The following is a 22,439-nucleotide window of genomic DNA, read 5'->3' as shown; positions in this document are numbered from 1 at the left end:
GCCTTTCCTGAACGACCTCTCCTGGTTAAAAATAGTTTCAGTTTCATTTTCTGACGGAAGAATCCAGGATATTTTCGTACACTTTGAATTATTGGGGTGGTAAGCTTTCCTATCGGGATCATTTTTGCTGATTCTGTTGTTTTCCTAAAATACAAAAACATCAGTAACAAGCTACAAATAATAAGAAACATATATATTTAAAATTAAGTATTAGAATACTTGATTTCTTCAGTACTTACTTAAAAATATGAGAGAATATATAGACGAATATCTTACGATATATCAACCACACTACATCAATTATATTTAATGTCGACCAGGCGTTTCTGTTCAAAACAAACTAAGCCTGACGTTTCGCTAGAGAGATCACGTTAAAATTGTACATCTCACAAATATATGTATATCTTTCTTTGTGAATAATAATAAAGAAATGTTTCTTTTTTACCAAATAAAATGTTTTAAAACATTGGTAGTTTATTGTAAATAAATGATAATATTTAAATAATAATATTTCATAATATATTTTAGTATTCCTTAAGTGTTTCAGAAATTCTTCACGATGTGTAAAACGTGTTCATAGAATTTGAAATGCCTCATTCTCTATCGGTGTGTGATAGAGAAACCTCATTATTTGTAATATTATGTCAAATAAGACACATTAAGTATCTGATAGGTCTTTCACTGTGTTTTTTAATCTTTCCATTTGTGTTTCGAGCACATGTTAAATGAATTAGATATGTGTTACTGTTGTAATTGTCATGAAGGAGGAAATTAATTGAAGAAAAGAATCATTAATGATACATGATATAGAAATACATTAACAATTAAATAGTTCATTGTTAAAATATCCTTATTCTAATTCTCATGTCTTAAATAAAACTGATGAAAATAATACTTCACCACTTAGTCAACCTCTCACACTTTGAGTAATACAAATGGCGTTTCAACCCCTTATGTATTTTTAGTATTATATACTGCCAAAAAAACTAGTGAACACAGCAGACGTAGTGTTGATAATATACTGTTAGTTACACGCTTCACATTCACTCCGAAATCACTATTAATAATTACATATAAACTATATTAACTACCATAGTAACGAGATAACTCTTTATTTGTACATTTGTTTTAGGTACTACATGTAGTGTTTCAGAGACTAATATTTTCATCACATCTTCAGTTCAATACATATATACAATAATATTATATTAAATGTCTCACATAACTTAATCCACTTACGTACTGATGTAAGTCAGTTGTTTTATTCCTAAATAATATCGTTATTTCAAACATCTTTCAATCCTACCTTGTAGGGCATACAGGACTTGAAGTCGATTCAACGATGAGTAGCTTTTGGTGAGACAGAAAGTAAACACAAAGTAAAAACACAGAGAAGTTTTCCATTTTACTCGAAGAAGCCGTTTAAATCATGAGAACCCAGAAATACCACCTGACTGCTGCGAAAATAGTATGAATGTACAATAATTTTATTTTTTTTTAATTCATGTATATATATATATATAAGTTTGTAAGTGTTAAACAGTGGGTGATAAGGCTCCAAAAAACCCAGAGGGGATCCCTTATATCTATCAGTAATATAGAATTCCTGTTACAGTTTACTGAAGTTTAATCGATATCTGTTAATTTGATTTTATTTAATAAAATCCAGTTCCTTAAAGCCACATAATGTAAACTGTCTTCCACTTTCATCTCACTCTTCCTGAAGTTGAACAGTATATAAAAATTACACTTATCTGTGTTATTTATATTACCTAACACAAAGCAGAATTGAAAATACCAAACCAATTGCCAAGGCTTAGCAAATGTTTTATTGTTCCTACGTTTTATATAAATCCAATGTAAAACTTTTTCTCAACATTTATCTTGTATTTTTGCCTTTTGTAATCGAAGTACACATTACAAAACTAAAAGTTGTGTGACTCAAACATCAGATATATAAGATAAAATTGTAGACAGTTATCCACCTATAGTTGTGATGTCATTCCTCTTAATCAGGTGAGGTGATTAGATTTATCACGGTAATTTGAGACCTCTAGTTCTTAGGTCAGTGAAGGGAAAGACTCTTGAAAGTCCTACTTATAAATGATGGTTTGTAAAGTAATTTAACACAGTTTAAAATTTTGTTGGATTTCACGAAAGGTTTGTTTGTTTGTTTGTTTTGAATTTCGCACAAAGCTACTCTAGGGCTATCTGTGCTAGCCATCCCTAATTTAGCAGTGTAAGACTAGAGGGAAGGCAGCTAGTCATCACCACCCACCGCCAACTCTTGAGCTACTCTTTTACCAACGAATAGTGGGATTGACCGTCACATTATACACCCCCACGGCTGGGAGGGCGAGCATGTTTAGCGCGACGGGGGCGTGAACCCGCGACCCTCGGATTAGGAGTCGCACGCCTTACGCGCTTTGCCATGCCAGGCCTTTCACGAAAGGAAAATCTTGCTTTGTTAATCTGTTTACATTTATAAAACAAAAGGTTATTAAGTTTACATGGTGTTTGTGTGGATTTGGTGAATATAGACTTTTAAAAAGCACTTGTAAAGTGTCACATAAAAGGCTTCTTAAAAATTATCTATATAGTCATGAATAAAGTAGTTCCTAGGAATTTGAATGATTAAATGAAAGAAAGCAGGGAGTCTCTGTAAATTGCAGATAAAACAATGGTAAGTTGGTTATTTTTTGTTAATTATATTAAGGTACTTTACGTTCTATAGCACGAGCTGGGAGTATTGCCTGCGATCATCAGGCTTCTCACCTCAAGGACATTGAACTGTCGGAAAGGTTTTGGAGGGAGGCTATTAGATTGATATCTGGTGTTGAAACGTTTTAGATTAGGGTTATAAGGTTGATCCTTGTTGTGAAAAAGTTCTAAAGGAAGTTACTAGGTTTATACCTGGTGCTGAAAAGTTTAAGATGAGAGTTGTTAGGGCGATACCTGACGAGGACAGCTTGTGATACGAGAACAAGCGAAAATCTTTAAAATTGTTTTGTGTTAATTAAAATAAAATATTAATGTTTCTTACTGTGGTGTAAAAGGTTGTCGAGGAAAATGGTAACGTTAGTGCATCATGTGTTTCACACATATTGATGAGATTTATGAGACTACTGGACACCAGCATACATTTCGTCAGGTTATGAGTTATCTTAAAGTACAGACAGTTTTATTTTTTAAGAGGGTGGGTGACCTTTAATAAAACAATTTTTGTGAAAGGTCATCGTCTTATGAAGTCCCTTCGATAACAGAATTGTAAGTCTGATTATACTGCAAACAATTTTTTTGAAAAGTTTTGCTTCCTGAAGAGTTTTTGCTGATTGTGACAGGTACCTGGTGGGTATGCACAAATATAGTTTTGGTTTTGCTTCATCACGTAGGAACTCTGAGAAATAAACAGTTAACTGTTTACCAGCAATAACGTGTTTAATTGCGTTTATGTTTCTAATACGCTTATTAAGTTCAACATGATTAAACGTGTTTTACTCCTGATTTTCGTTTGTATTCAATGTCCGGTGCATCATGTTGCAGTGTCCAACAGTAGTCAGCAAGCATTGACAGATTCCAGTTGCCCTGATATCGTTTTTCCATTGTAGCACAACTAAAGATTTCGATGAAACGGTACGTGATGGGCAAATTTGGATGTGATTTTCGTGATCAGCGGCCAAAAATCTACAAGGAACACCCAACAGTGTTCAAGAAGGAAAAACTTTGTTGTGCAGTGTTAATTATGACGATAAAAACCGGGTTTCGAAAGCTACGATCGGGTTCACAACGAATAAAAATCGTTCCAATCTAACATTCATTCGATTATGACGATCATTTTAAAACTATCTGTAAACAATTTCTCATATCTGAAAGAGATAATTCAATACTTTAGGAATGATTAAAAGAACGAGAAATGGCTGTGACAAAGAAAATCTTATTACATAAATTATACAAGTATAAACAAGTTACGGTAACAATAATCATAAACATACGTTTCCCATATTTTTCTTCAAATGTGACTTTAAATGTTTTATACTTCGTGGTGCTTTCATTGTTTTTGAGGAATGTACAAACTAATCTATATAGGTGGCGCTACTTTTTGTAAGTAAAACTAAATGGTTGACGAAACTTATAAATACAAATGAAGACTTTTACATATCTTATTTTAACGTCTTTAAATAATACAACAGCAAAGTAAATAATCTATACATATATTGAAAGAGTCAAAAGTCGTAGAAATTAAAAGTTATCTTTCTTACAAGATTTTAAAGTGTTCCTCTAGATATTGTGGAATTAACAGCCTTGTAAAGCCTTGAGACGTAAAGCGGGGTTATTTTGTGACAGTGAAGTCGAAAAGTGTTTCGCATGTTTATCACATGTAGTGCAGTTTAGTTTGTTTGGTTTTTGAATTTCGCCCAAAGCTACTCGAGGGCTATCTGTCCTAGCCGTCCCTAATTTAGCAGTGTAAGACTAGAGGGAAGGCAGCTCTTAGGCTACTCTTTTACCAACGAATAGTGGGATTGACCGTCACATTATAACGCCCTCACGGCTGAAAGGGCGAGCATGTTTGGCGTGACGGGGATGCGAACTCGCGACCCTCAGATTACCAGTCGCACGCCTTAACACGCTTGGCCATGCCGGGCCTCGTGCAGTTTAGCCATAAAACTTACTTATCTAGTAGTGGCTTTGTTCACGTTACAGTGTAATATAATCCAAAATAACGTTTATATCCATTATTAAAGAAAAATATGTTAATATTGATATACTTATTTCTGAACTTGGAACCTCCAAGTTATTTCAGAAATAATCTTTGGATTAATAAAATTTCAACAGTTTTTTCTCTGAAATAGATTTCAGTCTTGCATGTTATATTGACTGATCACCAGTTCACTATATGATTCCTTATGTGTAAAAATAGTTTTATTTGTTTCACTTTCTGTCATTCTTTTCTGGTTTACTGGAGTCTTGTACCTGAATTGCTTCCTGTTTTTCAACAGCATATTTTTTCTACAGATTAGCAATGGGACAATGTATATTGACCCCTCACTCTTAATTTTTAAGCTTAATACTGGCATTGTGGTACGTTCGTCTGCAGACTTATATCGCTAGAAACTGAATATAGATACCGTTGGTGGTCAGAGCACAGATAGCCAAGTTGTGTTTAATTACAAAGAAACAAGTACAAACTACCAGCAAACAAAGAAATATAAATTGCTTCTTTTGTTTTTTTTTAATTCGCGCCAAGCTACACGAGGGCTATCTGCGTTAGCCTTCCCTAATTTAGCAGTGTAAGACTAGAGGGGAAGGCAGCTAGTCATCTCCACCCACCGACAACTTTTGGGATACTTTTTTACGAACGAATAGTGTGAGTGATAGTTACATTGGAACACCCTCACAGCTGAAAAGGCGAGCATGTTCGGTGTGATGGGGATTCGAACACGCGATCCTCAGATTACGAGTCGAAAGCCTTAGTCACTGGCTATGCTGGGCCTGAAATAGAAATTACAAGCAAACGAACATATATAAAATTTAGGTGGTTTTATTAACAGTACTTAATCTTGAAACGGAAACATGTGATTCGAAATACTTCATGTGTAAGTACAGATATTTCTCATTATCGATTAGTATTGTGAAAAAATAGCTTCTGGACGACTTCTGCGAAGATCTATTCAAGTTAACGCCCATTTTAACGTGCAATAATCTGAGTCACTTTGTAAATTCGGTTATGAAATAAGCCGTGTGTTTGTTTTTTCTAACAAACAAAAGCTGAACTGAAAGAAAAGTATCAAAAATTGATATAAGTGTTATTTATGGAAGTTTGTTAGAATTCTCGAATACTGTTTTTTTGCCTCCAACTCCTTTGTTTTTTGTAACAAATAAAGTTAAACTTTTTCCATCTTTTAATGTTAAGCCTTGAAAAATATATCTAATAACGAGAAAAAAACAAGAATTTTAGGTTCTAAACTTAAATAAAATGATTACTAGAACTCTGACAGGTTAAACAAGTTGGTAACTATTCCATCAGATAACTCGCAGGACGTAATTTGTTCTATTTGAGGTATTATGTTTTACACAGACAGAACTTCGCACAACGGGCTTCTTAATATCATCACTGAGATGTCGTAACATAATTTATAAAATAACACAGAAATATGCAAATAAATGTACAACGCTGTAAGTAGTAACTTAATAACCCGTAGAATCTGGGTAATTAACATAAAAGGGTTGCATTTTAGGTGAAATAACCCCCTTCGGGCAGAACTTATGTCTTTCTCCTGCGTTGAACAAGAACATCAGTTTGTTTGTTTGTTTTGGAATTTCGCACAAAGCTACTCGAGGGCTATCTGTGCTAGCCGTCCCTAATTTAGCAGTGTAAGACTAGAGGGAAGACAGCTAGTCATCACCACCCACCGCCAACTCTTGGGCTTCTCTTTTACCAACGAATAGTGGGATTGACGGTCACATTATACGCCCCAACGGCTGGGAGGGCGAACATGTTTAGCTCGACGCGGGTGCGAACCCGCGACCCTTACGCGCTTGACCATGCCAGGTTAACATCAGTTAGTAAGTATTTCATGCATGTTTTCACAGGAGTGACTACAAAACACAGTTTCGTCGGGTACTAAATTATTAGGAATATTTTATTAGTTCTGTATCTATAACGTTATTCTACACCAAACACGGAAAGAAGGTTTAATTTCAACAGTGTAGGTTAAAAATTAAAAACTTAAATTAACAACTTCCACAGTTAACTCACCAAGTAAGACAATTATGTCTTCATCATGTTCTCTCCCCACACTTCAGTCATTAACGTAAGACCATAACTGCAGTTCTCAAAGTACAAGTGAAGGAAATGTCGTTGTGAATTACTGAGTAAGAAAAGCGACTTAACACAAAACTTTGATTTCAACAATACAGGTTATTAAGACTAACACTGAAACAGATTCATGTGAATATTTAGGAAATTTCGTTTAATATACTGATATGTAGAAGAAAGATGGGAGGTATATTACATTACAAAGATAAACTTTTAGCTGTGGTCTAAAGAAGTTTATAATGACTCTAAAGTTAAACGAAGAAATGAGTCTATCTTTCCTGGAAAGTACAAGGCTTTATTAACTATGTTAAAACTACACATCTATAAAAATGGAGGAGTTGAAGAAGAAATATATTAAGCTGGAATATATTTTAGCTTCAAGAAAGGTGATAAAAGTTGTCACAGTAATTATAGGCCTACTAGTATTATATCAGTTGCAGGAAAAGTTTTAGAAAGCTCAGCGAAAGACATTTAGCAAAATTCAGAATTTTTCAGATAGTGAACATGGTTTCATTAAGAGAAATTCTTGCTTTACAAATATTTTGACATACTTTTAAAAATGTTACTGCATGTATAGATGAGGCTAAGTGCGTACATTTGGTGTATATGATTTTCAGAACGCATTTGACAAGCTGCCGTTGGATAAACTTATAAATAACTTATCTCTATAAGTGTGTGGGTTAAGTTAACTTATTCGATAGAAGAATGGCTTGATGGAGGAAAGCGGAAGTGTTTTATAAATGTAGTTCAGGGCTCAGTGTTAGGATCATTGCTGTTTTATTTACATTAGTGACGTGGATGAAGAAATAGACAATAAATTACTTAGGTTTACAGATTATATTAAGGTTTTGGATGCTGCTAGCTGTTAAAATGCTGGTGGTGATTTTAAAAAAGTATGGATTTTAATTACAATACATGCAAGATATTGGATGTGGGATATAACTTGAATTATACGTTCAAATTATATAGGAATAACTTAAGAACGTCGTTAAAGAAAAGGATCTTGGTGAAATGGATGATCAGTCTCTCAAGTCATACAATCAATGTGCTATTACTAGAAGTAGGATTTTAGAATGTATCAATGGAAATATTACATATAAAAGTAAAGATGTTATAATTTCAATGTATAGATCATTGGTTATGCCACATTTGGGGTATTCTGTTTCTTCTTGTGCTACTTAACTTTGGAAAGATATTGAACTGTTTTAAAGGGTTCAGAGGAGGGTTACTAAAATGGTACCTGTAATGGAGGAGTTGTCATATGAGGAAAGATTAAAGTCTTTAAAATTGTTTTCTCTTTAAAAAAAGAAGTTAGAGAACATATGAGTTAAGAGGTTAAAACTGTAAAACGAATTGATAATATTGATGTATCATCATTTTTCATACTTAAAAGTGAGAATCATAGAACTAGGAAACACAAATATAGATTTAGACAAGGCAAAAGCCGTCTTCAGATAAGACAGTTTTGTTTTCAAATAAGGAGGTTGTTCGCTTAAGCAATAGGTTGCCTACGGGTATTGTGGAGACAGAAATATGAACGAATTTTAAAGAAATCTTGATAGATATATGAATGATAAGGGCTAGTTTTTTAACAGTTGTAGTTTGGCTTATAGAATGGGAGAGTCAAAAGATCCCTTGATATTCCTAATCATTATGTTATATGTTATACTAAGTCGATATCACTGTTGCAACCATTTCACGCAAAGCTACACGAGGACTATCTGCGCGAGCCGTTCCTAATTTAGCTGTGTAAGACTAGAGGGAAGGCAGCTAGTCGTCACCATTCACCGCCAACATTTGAGCTACTCCTTTGCCAACGAATAGTGATATTGACCGTCACATTATAATGATACCATGGCTGAAAGGGCGAGCATGTTTGTGTGACGGGGATTCGAACAATAAAAAGTACATCAGGTTTACTACTCACGTGCACTGTATATTTTATTTTTATACATGGCTTTTAATAAAACACTGTAATTAGTCAGTTAGAAGTTACGTTGTAGAAAGATTTATCTGTTCATAGTTAAGAACAAAGCTGTGCCCACAATGGGTATCGAAACTCGATATTTATCGTTGTACACCTTTAGACATATCGCTGTGCCACTGGGTGTGTTTTGTAGGTTTTGGTTGCAGTTAAACTCAAAGCTACACAATGGGTTACTGTGCTTTGCCCATCACGGCCTTCGAAACTCGGTTTATAGCGTTGTAAGACCAGAGACATCCCGTTGTATCACTGGGGTCATTATTGTAAGAATAATAGTTTAAAGAACTGTTGGATATTATTTATAATTGAAATAACATATTTAGTAAGAGTCAACACATTGGCAAGAAACGCTTGCCCAATAGGATGGAATGTTATTATCGTATTAGTATAAAGAAAACATACCAAAAAAGCGTGTAAAAGGCTCCTAACATTAGTCGGAATGTAATAGCCAATATAAAAAAGTAGAGAAATATTCATTACACTAGAACAGTGATGGCGAACCTATGGCACGCGTGCCAGAGGTGGCACGCAAGGCCACGATTGCTGGCACGTGATAGGATTCCCGCATCTTTGCTAAGAAGTATGTAGCGAACTAGGTAATTACGAGAGGTGGCATGACCTGAGAGCACTAGGGTTCAAGTACTTCGATTTTCAGGGCCTCCTCGTGGTGCAGAGGAGGCAATGCGCGTAAGTGTAGCTAACACTAGAACTAGGGATATTCCCGGTAGGATCGATGAGAAGGATTGGATATCGGTAAATCCTGGGAAATCGTTGTTCCCAGTTTAATGCGCCTTAACGTCAGCCCTTATCTTTACTTCGGGTTAGATTAATACTATAATATATCCCAGGGATATTATCCCTACAGGTTGCATGTCGAACCTTTTGAACGACGAGGGTGGCATCGTAAGTCATTACATCTATTCGTATTGGTCTTCAACCAATATGAATAAATAATTATATCGGTTACTTATTATTCTGCAGTCATGAAGAATTATACAAAAAACAGAAAACTTGTCATAAATCATTCTTTGTAATCTTATTGAAAATTTAAATATAATACAAGCTAAATGCAGCTTTAAAATGCGAAACATTATAAACTATTGGTTAACTTGAGAATATTTTTTAACCAATCGTGTTTAGTTTTAAATTTTGCACTCCACATTATCATGGCATTAAAAAAGCTACATCAACGAAACGGGCCAATTTAATTTGTTTAAATATTTAACTGTTCTTTGTTTAAGTAAATTTTTAAGTGTTTGTGTTTGTTTTTCTTTTAGCAAAGCCACAAAGGTTATTTGCTCAGCCCACCGAGAGCAATCGAACCCCTGATTTTAGCGTTGTAAATCCGGAGACATACTGCTGTACTAGTGGGGGCGTAAATTTTAAAAGTTTGTTTCATTAAACTTTACTTTTGTGTGTTTAAGTTATACCAAAAATGAATGCAAAGAAGGCAAAGCTAATGGATAGTGGACGATTATTTCAAGAAAATTGGACAAAATTATTTGGAACCATTGAACGCAACGGAAAAGCGTTATGTATTTTATGTGGTGAAAGTGTTGTGTGTCGTACTTCAAGTGTCAAACGGCATTTTGAAACCAACCACAAAAATGTTGTTGAACTTGATGAAACAGAAAAGGAGGAATTTCTTGCAAACGAACTGAGGAAATATCATTCTCAATGTCTTAATCTTGGAAACTTTCTTTCTAAACCTAATCATTTCACGAAGGCCAGCTTTCAAATTTCATTATGTATCGCTAAACATGGTAAGTCTCTATCTGATGGAGATTTCATAAAAACGACTATGTTAGCTGGAAGTGATTCCCTTTTTAGTGATTTTTCAAATAAACGTGAAATTTTACAACGAATCTGTGAGGTACCACTTAGCAGAAATACCGTGAAAGATCGTATCTTACGTATGGCAAATGATGTCAATCAACAACTCACTACTGATTTACAAAAGGCTTCTTGTTACTCCATGTGTTTGGATGAGAGTACGGATATAAATAATCATGCAAGGTTAGCAGTAATTTTGCGTTATGCTGTTGGTGACTCCATGAGGGAAGAATTGGTGAAACTGATTTCTTTACCCGGAAGAACACAAGAAGTAGATATTTACAATGCTGTGATGGAATGTTTTTTGACACAAAGTATTAAGCCCGAAAAGACAGTTTCGATCACTAGTGATGGAGCACCATGTATGGTTGGGTCAACATCTGGTTTCATAAAGTTGTTTGAGAACAAAATAAAACATCAAGTCATCCAGTTTCATTGTATTATACATCAAGAAGCTCTTTGTGCAAAAGAAAGTACCAAAAAATTAGATGATATACTCAAAGATGTTACAAAAATGGTGAATTACATTATGACTCGTACGCTTCATTTTCGTCAGTTTCAAACACTTCTTGATGAGTTTCAAGCACAATATAGTACTTTAATTATGTATAACAATGTCCGATGGTTGAGCAGAGGACGTATTCTGGAAAGATTTATTGCTTGCTTGAACGAAATTAGATTTTTTATGCATGAAAAAGGACAAGACTTTCCACAGCTCACTGATCTGGCTTCGCTAAATAACCTCATGTTCTTTACAGACTTTATATCACACTTCAATGCACTGAACACAAAACTACAAGGAGTAGGAAAAACAGCAGAAAGAATGTTCTGTGATATAAAGGCATTTGAGAGAAAATTGCAAGTTTTGGAAAAAGACATCGAAGATGGGGAACTCAAATATTTTCCAAATCTGAAAATGCATTTAGAAAACTCGACAACATTTGCGGACTGTTCCTTAAGCAAACAGGAAATCTCCAAAGAATTTTCAAGCATTATCGCGGTAGCGAAGGAGAATTTTAGTAACAGATTTATGCAGTTTCGAAAGATAGAAAAAACTTTGTATTTTCTTACCTTTCCCGATAAAACTGAATTTGAGGATCTCGATCTTTTCTGTTTACACTGGTTGGGTTTGAAAACTCTAGAAATGGAACTGGTAGAATTTCAGGAAAACTATACTTGGACTAATAAATTCTGTGCCCTGCGTAAAACACTTGAGAAAATAGAGTGTGGAGGGATCTTGAAAGAAAACGTTGCAAAGAGTTGTGAAAATGAAATTCTTAAAGTGTGGAATTCTTTGCCAATTAATTTTAAGTCAATGAAATTACTTGGAATAGCTCTTCTTACTTTGTTTGGATCATCTTACGCTTGTGAGCAGCTGTTTTCAACTTTGAATTTCATCAAATCAGACAGAAGAAACAAGCTTACAGATGAACTGAGTGCTGCATGTGTTGCTCTCAAATCAACAAAATATGAACCATCAATTAACAAGTTATCCGAGTGTTCACAACAGCAGAGATCGCATTGATTTAATAAAATTTAAGACAAAATATACAAATTTTAAGTCAAGGCTATTTATTAGTTTCATTGAAACTTTTGTAATTCTACTTTTCTTAAAATAAAGATACTCATCAAAAAGTCGGTTTTTTATTGGAAAGTAACTGTCATTTTTATGAAAATCCTGGCACGTTCGGATAGACAAAATAATTTTGGGTCACAATTGAGGCACGCAATCTCTAAAAGGTTCGCCATCACTGCACTAGAAAAAATGAATTATCATTATTATATCTATTTATACATTTTATAAATATATACCAATCAAGATATAAAACTTTATAGAATTAATTACATATTATTAATCAGTGTTTGTTTGTCTGTTTTCTTATAGCAAAGTCACGTCGGGCTATCTGCTGAGCCCACCGAGGGGAATCAAACCCCTGGTTTTGCGTTGTAAATCCGAAGACATACCGCTGTACAAGTGGGGGCGTTAATCAATCCTAAGTTGGGATAAGTTAGTGAGAATATTATGAACAAATACAAAGCCTGCTAGAAACCGATAAATTGTTGGTCAACATATGTTCAATTAATTTATAAGTTATCTCGAAGTTCTTGAGGCTACTTATCATAAAATATTTTCTGCGAAATTCAAGGTATATTAAAATAATCTGACCAAATTAATTCCAATTATAAGGAAAGATCAAAACCTGTTTTGAAAGTAACTCAATATCTGATTTTATGCGCTAGACTTCTCTAGTATTGAACGGATAGACATAGAAAAGGAAGCTAGTAACCAGCATGCTACACCAACTCTGAGACAAGTGTAATCCAATAGTGGGATTTGATCGCCAGTGTTATAATGCATCCACGACTTTAGTTTTACAGTAACAGCTGAATCAGTTGTCCCTGAATTAACCCACGACTTTAGTTTTACAGCAACGCCTGAATCAGTTACCCTTGAATTAACAATCCGACATGCTCACTACTAGACCACCCTTGCCAACTCCCATTTGTTATATATGTATATATCATGTGAGTGACATCTGTGTTATCTTCTTGTATCGATGGAATTGTGTTCATGTATTAATTCTAATATAGCAATGAACAGAAAAATATGTAACAATGAACCGTGAATATGAATGTTACTTAGTGTAAGGTAGACCTTCCACTTCTAAACCATAAATACCTAATTAATTCCATTCACTAGATTGACCAACAATGTAATACATTGTCCCTATTAACACCAGAAAATTAGAGCACACTCTATATTCGACGTAAAAACAAATCAAAATACAGGGTGTTCGGAAAGTCACTGTACACTTATATATTTATTAACAGACATGTTTCAATATAGAATACAGGAGGTAAATATGAATGACAATTATAAACAATGTTGAAAGTGACTCCCGTTGGCATCAATACAGGCCTGGATCCTTCTTATTTTGTTTCTAAACACCGTTATCAGTTGCTGGCTTGAAATAGAGTAAGTGAATGTTCTTATCACTGCTTTCAAACTGCACAGTGACTTTCCGAACACCCTGTAGTATTCCATATTTTAAATTAACAGTTTTCTGTTAACTATATGCAAACTAATAGAATTTAAGCTTTCCTTTTAATCAGCACACAGCAATTTACAGGCACAAATTCAATGGAGGTAATAGAGAATCACTCTTCCGAGAAACCTCACTTCTCTTGTAAACGTTAGGACTCATTTAATTTCTAGAAATCAAATATAAAATTCGAGATATTCGCCGCTTGAAAAAACAGCATATAAATAATCCAGTGAAATTACAATAGTGTGTGATGCATTGTAATATAGAAATCAGAACTGTCAACTTAAAATAGTGTAATGCATTGTATTGTTTTTTTGTTTTTGAATTTCGCACAAAGCTACTCGAGGGCTATCTATGCTAGCCTAGACTAGAGTAAGACTATTGCCGACAAGACCTTTCATCCCATAGCAAAGTGTTTAAGGTTTAACAAGACATTACACATACGAGGTCTGTTCAAAAAATACGCGGAGTGTTTGAATTGCGCGGCACCAGTTGATTCCAGGGGAATCCGCTTGGTGTCGCTAGATTCGCACAGATCAGCTGATTACGACACCATTTCTCGATTGCAGATATCTTGCATTACTTGTGTATTAGCTACGCGGTTTTAAGTGAAGTGCGATTTTTTCGTTTGGCGGATTTCAGAATGAATGACCTGAAGGAGCAACGACTTGCTGTAAAATCTTGTGTTAAACTTGGAAAATCTGCGACTGAAACTTTTACTATGCTTAACACGGCTTACGGTGATGTTGCTATGAAACGTACGGCATATTTCAAGTGGCATGAACGTTTTAAGTATGGTCAACAGTCCATTGAAGATGATGAGCGTCCTGGACGTCCTTCCACGTCAACTGACGACCCATACGTCGACAAAATCAACACCCTGGTGCGAGCAAATCGACGTCTGACTGTCAGGGAGCTTGCTGAAGAGTGTGGGATATCAGTTGGATCTTGTTACGAGATTTTGACCGAAAAATTGAAGATGCACCGCGTTGCTGCGAAATTTGTGCCTCAGAACTCGTGAGTTTTTGGCCAAACACTCGATCACTGTTCTTCCCCACCCACCCCTACTCACCTAACCTTGCGATTTTTTCTTGTTCCCCAAACTCAAAAGACCCTTGAAAGGAAGAAGATTTGAGACGATTCCCGAGATTAAGGCAAATGCGACGAAGGAGCTGGAGGACATTACAAAAGAAGCGTACCAGGACTGTTTCAACAAGTGGAAACGCCGTTGGGATAAGTGTGTGCGTTGGGGAGGAGAGTACTTTGAAGGGGTCCCAGACCTGCAACTTCTAAATAAAATACATTTTGTTTTATGACGTCAGTCCGCGTATTTTTTAACAGCCCTCGTTTAATACCGGTCAAGACTTTACTTATTATATTTTATGAATACGACTGTTATAGTGTGAACGAATTATTTAAATACTTAATATTGCAACATTTGAATGAGCATTATAATCACGCAGTAGCACAGGACAACTTGCAAACTGATCCTCTTGTTTATGTAAATAAATGTTTGGCGTGAGTTGAATTTCGCGCAAAGCTACTGGAGGGCTATCTGCGCTAGTCGACCCTAATTTAGCAGTGTAAGACTAGAGAGAAAGCAGCTAGTCATCACCATCCACCCCCAACTCTTGGGCAACTCCTTTACAAACGAATAGTGAGAATGACCATCAAATTATAACGCCCCCGCTGTTGAAAGGGCGAGAATGTTTGGTGCGATGGGGATACGAACCCGCGACCCTCGGTGCCTTAACCACCTGGCCATGTTGGGCCAGAAATAAAGGTAAAACATAAACAAATGATGACCTAACCAGAGTCAACTCAAGAGAGGTTCTAATCCAGCTCTGACAAGTGAGGCTGAAATGAAAGTGTTTGAAGAAATAAAACAAAAGTGGAAATGTTCATGAAATAAATAAATAAGAACCGTCAAAAACTGAAACATAAGCTTGTAGAAATAAACTGTGTTGAGTATGAGACCGTAATAAAAACATATGTGGTTTTAAAATCAAACTAAAGTAGCTACTAAAATATTGTTTTACAAAGTGTTTTTTTTTTAAACTGGATCCCTTTAATTTCCTGAGATAATAAGCAGCGACATCTATTGTCAAATTCTAGAACAACTGCGAGTTTTTGAAGACTCAAGGAATTTACAGACTAACTAACAGACTAGTGACTTTAGGTCACTTGTTAATATTTTGCACAATAATAATTACAACGCTTTTATTCGGAATGGGCTATTTGTGCTGTACCCAAATCGAGTATCGAAACTCGGTTATTAGTGGTTTGAGCCTTAAGGCTTAACGCTGAGCCACTAGGAAGCCGTTGTAACTGTGCAAATTAATAATCACTTTGCAAGAATATTTTAACACCGACTCAGACGTATCAGCGATTACTGCAGTTGATTCACGAAAGAAAGGGAATCAGGAAGAAGTATTTATATAACAATGTATTGATTGAGATGCAAATTCATTTTGCTACTAAAACAACAAACACATTCGTGCCTAATTAGAAAAAAATATTTAACAGTGAAACTCAACCAGTTATTCCTGATTCACTAATGTATTTTTTTTTCGAAAATATTTAGTTTTTCATTTATTAGTTTTGATGTTTTAAAAGGTGGTAAAAGTCAGCTGTTGTCATCTATGAAAAGCCTCAAGTGTCCCAATGTCATGTCTTTGGACTCACACCATTATAAACCGGTTTTCGATACCCATAATGGGCAGAGCACAGATAGCCCATTATGTAGCTTCGTGTTTAGTTCCAAAAAATATCTTTGGAAGTGTTGAGAAAACAGTTAGTGTCTGATATGGTTGGCTATCAATATAAAGTTCTCCAGTGTTTATCGTAATTATTATATTTGAATTGGATCAACTATCCTATCGTGCAGAGGACCTGGAGAATCAGCGAACTCGTTCCCTTGTTTATGGAGATAAAAATGAAGTATAATATAAACAAATTATGGCCTGTCCAGCAGGAAGTTACTGACCAAAGTCTGTGATTAGATATGGAAGATTGAGCACATATAGCCGATTGTGGAGTTCCCACTAAGCAAACAACAACAGTTAAAGTAAATGATAATGTGAAGCACATCCATACTGAGAAACTAAATACACGGAATTTATAAGTTGAGGCAGCAACCAATCTCTCAATACATATTCCATAACGTATAGGAGAGTTTCACTTGATTTCACAAAGTATCGTTACTGAGAATACATAACCATTGTATCTAAGAACATAGAAATGGTCCTTTTCAGGACTTTTTTTAAAACAGCGACAGATTAAGAGTCAAAAATTGAATAAAATACTTAGCATATAAATATTATAAAAACATCTCACTAATAATCAGAATTAAAGTGACAGTGTAGGCTAATACCATAAAAATAATTACAAACATATGTCTCTAGAAAGCTACACAAAACTTCTATCTATTTGTGGCTGCTTTTTGAACTGGTATGCTATAAGGAAGTTAACCGGTTAGTAACATAAAGCTAACTAATGGGCTATTATTTTCTGACTGAATAACAAGATTTAACTGTCACTATTATAGCACACCCATGAAGTTAAAGTACACAGCAAACTTTGTGACAGTGAAACCCGAACAATGAATTCTCGGATTCAAAGTCTGAGCACACTAAACACTTGGCCACTCCTTGTTTCTTTCAGAAAGTATTTATTTCAAATTGTGTTTCACAATCACTATTTGTTTGTTTGTTTGTTTTTGAATTTCGCGCAAAGCTACTCGAGGGCTATCTGTGCTAGCCGTCCCTAATTTAGCAGAGTAAGACTAGAGGGAAGGCAGCTAGTCATCATCACCCACCGCCAACTCTTGGGCTACTCTTTTACCTAGGAATACTGGAATTGACCGTCACATTATAACGTCCCCACGGCTAAAAGGGCAAGCATGTGCGACAGGAATTTGAACCCCCGGCACTCGGATGATCAGGCGAACGCCTTAACCACCTGGCCATGCCGGGCCCACAATCAGAGATGCACATTGTTTGATAAACTTTGTGTAGCTTTTCATGAAATCCAACAACAACAATAAAGTTTTTAATGATAAAACACACACACACTGCCTCGCCAGGTGTATCTCCTGTCACAATCTCCTGTATTGTTTTTCACCAAATAAGCGTTGTGTTTTCTCAGAGATGTAGCGTTGATTATGTTCCTTTCTGTGGACGACCACTGTAGCTTTACCTCTGTCTTTTCGTTAGACACTATTTATTGAGAAACAAAAATAGAAAACACCCAAATACTAAATAATGAAACAAGCATAAACAAACGCAAAATTAAAGAAGCCTTACTTATACAACAACTCAAGTCCAAAATAAACCAATACAAAGGAACACCTTTATACCTATATTAAAAATAATATAACAAATAATAATAATATAATAAATAATATAAAATTATATATTCAAACATCTAAACACACCCTCTACATTCCGACACTCAGTTACACAACCCCTTTCATACAAGTGGTCAGCTTCCGGTCAGTTACCTCTTTCTTTGTGAACCTGACGATGACCGAAGAAGGTCGAAACGTTGTTCGCTCCTCTACGTAAAATATTTTCTCACAACCCAAACGAGCCGTTTTACATATATATATTTCTCTACAAGTGGGTTTTCTCGACATCGCTAAAAATTAGCACTTTTGACGTTCTGAACAATGTTTTTTTAGACCATTTATGACGGTTAATGAAATTCCTCAATTCTTAAATTTTGGAACACTACGAAAAGAGTAAAATCAGTGTAGATCAAGTTTAATTAATTTTTTCCTACTTGATAAGGACGTTCAATCACAAGAGTCTGTCAATATAGAAAAGTAAGAAAGAAAACAATAATCACACAACAACCATTTGAGATTAACATAAGCACGTACTTCACAAGCCTAAATTACCAGTTATTAGGTGCATGTTGAACTATAAGAAATTTCTAATAATTATAATTCTTGTATTTTAAACAAAGTACTGGAGAACAAACGTAATGTTTTTTTTACTAAAACAGTTGAGGATAGACATAATTTCTAATTGAAACACATGAAAACAAACGTAATGTTTTTTTAACTAAAACAGTTAAAGACAGACCAAACGGTGTCTCTAACTCACAGTCTTAATTATACCATATTTTAATTCGTAACTAAGATGTTGGAAGTCTTTACGTATGATATTCTAAATAACGATTGTTAAAGCAAAATTTACATGCTATTTTTACAGTAACGACAATAGATTTTTGAGCTAATTTTAGGAAAAAAAATATTACTACACTTACCACTTTCATAAGCAAAAGGACACTTAGGATTGTCAAAAGGGAAAATTCTCAAGTTTCCTTGACAGTTTAGAACCATCTCTCTTCTGTAACAGGAAAAACAATGATAAAACCCTTTTGGAAACTGTAAAAGTGGACGTCGATTATCACGTTCTTCAGATGTTCGATATATCACAGAACATTCTCACGTTACTTAGTTTCAGTTACAAAGTTTCTAGAGTGTTAAAACTCTGCTTCATACAATGTACAGACTTTTCAGACATGAAAGATTTCATACCATAAAACAAGAACTATCATGCTGTTGGAAACAAAGGTGAAATATTACGAACTTTATATTTTGTTTAATTAAGAATCGAATAACCAACTGTAACAATAAAAATATTCTTATTAAGTCCTTTCTGAACTAAAACTGGTATTAGTTTCAAGACGTATGAATATTACATACACCAGGATCGGCATGGAAAGGTAATTATGGTACTCGACTCGTAATTCGCGGGTTCGAATCCCCGTCACGCCAAACATGTTCACCCATTCAGCCGTGGGAGCGTTATAATGTAACGGTAAATCCCACTATTCGTTAGTAAAAGAGTAGCCCACGAGTTGGTGGTGTGTGGTGATGACTAACTGCCTTCCCTTCTATTCTTACACTACAAAATTAGGGACGGCTAGCGCAGATAGTCCTCGTGTAGCTTTGCGCGTGGGTCCAGCGTGGCCAAGTGTGTCTAGGCGTTCGACTCGTAATCCGAGGGTCGCGGGTTCGAATCCCTGTCGCACCAAACATGCTCGCTTTATCGTCTGTAAAGGTGTTATAATGTTACGATCAATCCCACTATTCGTTGGTAAAAAAGTAGCCCAAGAGTTGGCGGTGGGTGGTGATGACTAGCTGCCTTCCCGCTAGTCTTACACTGCTAAATTAGGGACGGCTAGCGCTGATAGCCCTCGAGTAGCTTTGCGCGAAATTTAAAACAAACAAAACAAAGAAACTTACATGTTACCAAACAATTTTCAAATGAATAAATACCTTATAAATCATTTTGGAGAATAAATTGGACATTCGTTTCAAGTATTTTTGGGCTAATGTTTAAGTAAATCTTATTGCAATCAATACATACGAAATAAAGAAGAAATTAGACAGCAGTTTCCAAATATTTCACCCCCCCAAAATGTAAGTACATATTTATTCAACATATATCGGAGCAATGAATTCTAAAAGTAGTGCGTAAATCATTTGAAACGGAAGAAAAATTAGGCCTTAGTTTCCAATGTTCTTTGCCTGAAATATAATAAGCACACGCTACGAAAAATAATTCTTTCTTTATTAATTCAATACACGTATATGGACTTTCTATTCATATTTTAATTGTAGAGCTAAGAATGTTAATTTTAGACACCAGATTATATATGAGCAGACACGAGCCCTGTGTCAATGGTGAACAGAAACTCTGTATAAGAGAGTCAGTTCATATACGTTGTGTACAGAAATTAGTGTTAGCTTTACAAGTACTTTACTGTGGATACTACGACAACGTTGTTTGTTTTTTTTTAATTTCGCGCAAAGCCACACAAGGATTTAACAGACTAGAAGGATGGATGGTAGCTAGTCATCACTACCCACCGCCAACTCTTGGGCTATTCTTTTAACAACGAATAGTAGGATCGACCGTAACATTATAACGTCCCCACGGTTGAAAGGGTGAGCAAGTTTGGTGTAACGGTGATTCGAATCCACGACCCTCAGATTACGAGTTGAGTGCCTTAACCACCTAGCCATGCTGGGCCTATGACAATATAGGAGACGATGTTTGTGGCTACCAAATAACGATATACATACAAGTAGCTTATAGATTATTATGTAAAAATTAGTTTCATTTGATTTGTGGCCAAAATTGAAACACCAAACTGCCTAATAAAACCAAACGAATAATCTCACAAGATAGAATATAAATTATTTAGAAAATTTTCTGTTTGCATTTATTTCAAGTGATTTAGAGTCTAATATTCAAGTATAAATTACTCAGTATGTTCTAAATCAGAAACATTCGTAGAAATCATGATTTCCGGACTTCCTTCTACCTTTGAGTATACTGGACAACGCCATCTGGAGTAACCCGGAAAGTGATGTGGACCGGAACAAGGGGATACTTGAAGTCGCCATGTTTGATGAAATACGTTTCTGGTATCCATATCTTACCAGCATGTGTTAAAGCATTCAAACTTTTATGTCGACTTCCACTGTTATACTCCAACCTTGGGTCCTCCCAAACCTGATGCAATAGAAATTCCACTTCATATCGCTGAAGTACAGGATAGATAAATAGAAATAAATATTAACAAAATATTTTGTGTCATAAAATGTCAATATATATATATGTTTTCCATTTTTTTTCATATGATTAGTTCCTATCATTAACGTGTTTCGACATGGCCTTACATTATTCACTGGTACTGATGAAATCCAGTTTTTACTTTGTAATATTTAAATAAAACATGATCTAGCAGGGGAGAAATATATTTAAAATTTTAAGATCAGAGCACGTGGTTTTGCACGATTCCCATTCGCTCTTCAAAAGTGCCCAGTCATTTTATTATTTCATTACACCAAATCAATGCTTTTATTCATAAAATGAAACTGTTCAAATGTTACATAACGAAGAACCTTTGTTCGTGCAATTTGAATTTAAATACTACAGATGGCACTAGTTTCGTAAAGATAAAAAGGCGTTGCTCACCAAACTTCATTCGTCTGGGGAAGACAATGTGAGGAAAGTCATTGTGATGTTAACGACCGTCTCATCCAGATCATAAACGAAGCAAAGTTGACCAAAAAAAAAATGCTTTTATGACTTGATAAATATTGTAAATTCGAAATCAGTAATAACATAAATTGTAAGCTATAATTATATTAGAATCTCATCACTAATCGGAAAAGGGGTTAATTGCTGTAAAAAATAATTCTTCGGATTTCTTTACTTTCCTTTTTGCACACATATGTCATTTTTATAATATTAAGAAATACAGAAGTGTGAATGTAATGAAAACTTTCAGTACGATACTTCTACTTACATAAAACTTTTCTTTATTATTACTGATCTCTATACGCTCAAAATTTTTGCTTTCCACTATCCACCATACTCTCACCTATGTTCATGTGTTTGACATGGTTGAGATGTGCTGTATCATGTAAATAATCATGCAACAACCTACTGACAGGAATGTGACACCCACTTCTTATGCAGGTAGCACTACCTGAATTAAAGTCTAACTTATTATTAATTTGTTACTCAAGTATTTAGACTTATTTCTTGTCATGCTTTGAAGTTTTAAATTTTGCTTAAACTTGTTCATAGTTTTGAACTTAGTGTTTGGTATTTAAAAGTCTAAAAGCAGTTATGTGAGAGATGAATTTGTTTCATAAAATATTTTTGTTTATCAAGATTTTTCATCTCCAGTTGTTACATACTCGGTAATACTTCATATTCAGTTATGAATT

The 22,439-nt window shown here is 34.9% G+C and overlaps 1 protein-coding gene across 1 annotated transcript; it reads left to right on the top strand.

Moving 5' to 3' along the window:
* Nucleotides 1-10,236: 10,236 nt before the first annotated feature.
* LOC143236515 (uncharacterized) lies at nucleotides 10,237-12,159 on the top strand. The gene is made up of 2 exons (XM_076474817.1): nucleotides 10,237-10,996; nucleotides 11,393-12,159. The coding sequence occupies exons 1-2, from the start codon at nucleotides 10,237-10,239 to the stop codon at nucleotides 12,157-12,159; spliced, it is 1,527 nt and encodes a 508-aa protein (XP_076330932.1).
* The last annotated feature ends 10,280 nt before the right edge of the window (nucleotides 12,160-22,439 follow it).

This window comes from Tachypleus tridentatus, chromosome 13 (assembly GCF_004210375.1).
Source record: "Tachypleus tridentatus isolate NWPU-2018 chromosome 13, ASM421037v1, whole genome shotgun sequence".
Classification (NCBI taxonomy): domain Eukaryota; kingdom Metazoa; phylum Arthropoda; class Merostomata; order Xiphosura; family Limulidae; genus Tachypleus; species Tachypleus tridentatus.
The sequence above is the reverse complement of the archived record's forward strand: the minus strand, read 5'-3'. Positions and strand labels throughout refer to the sequence as shown.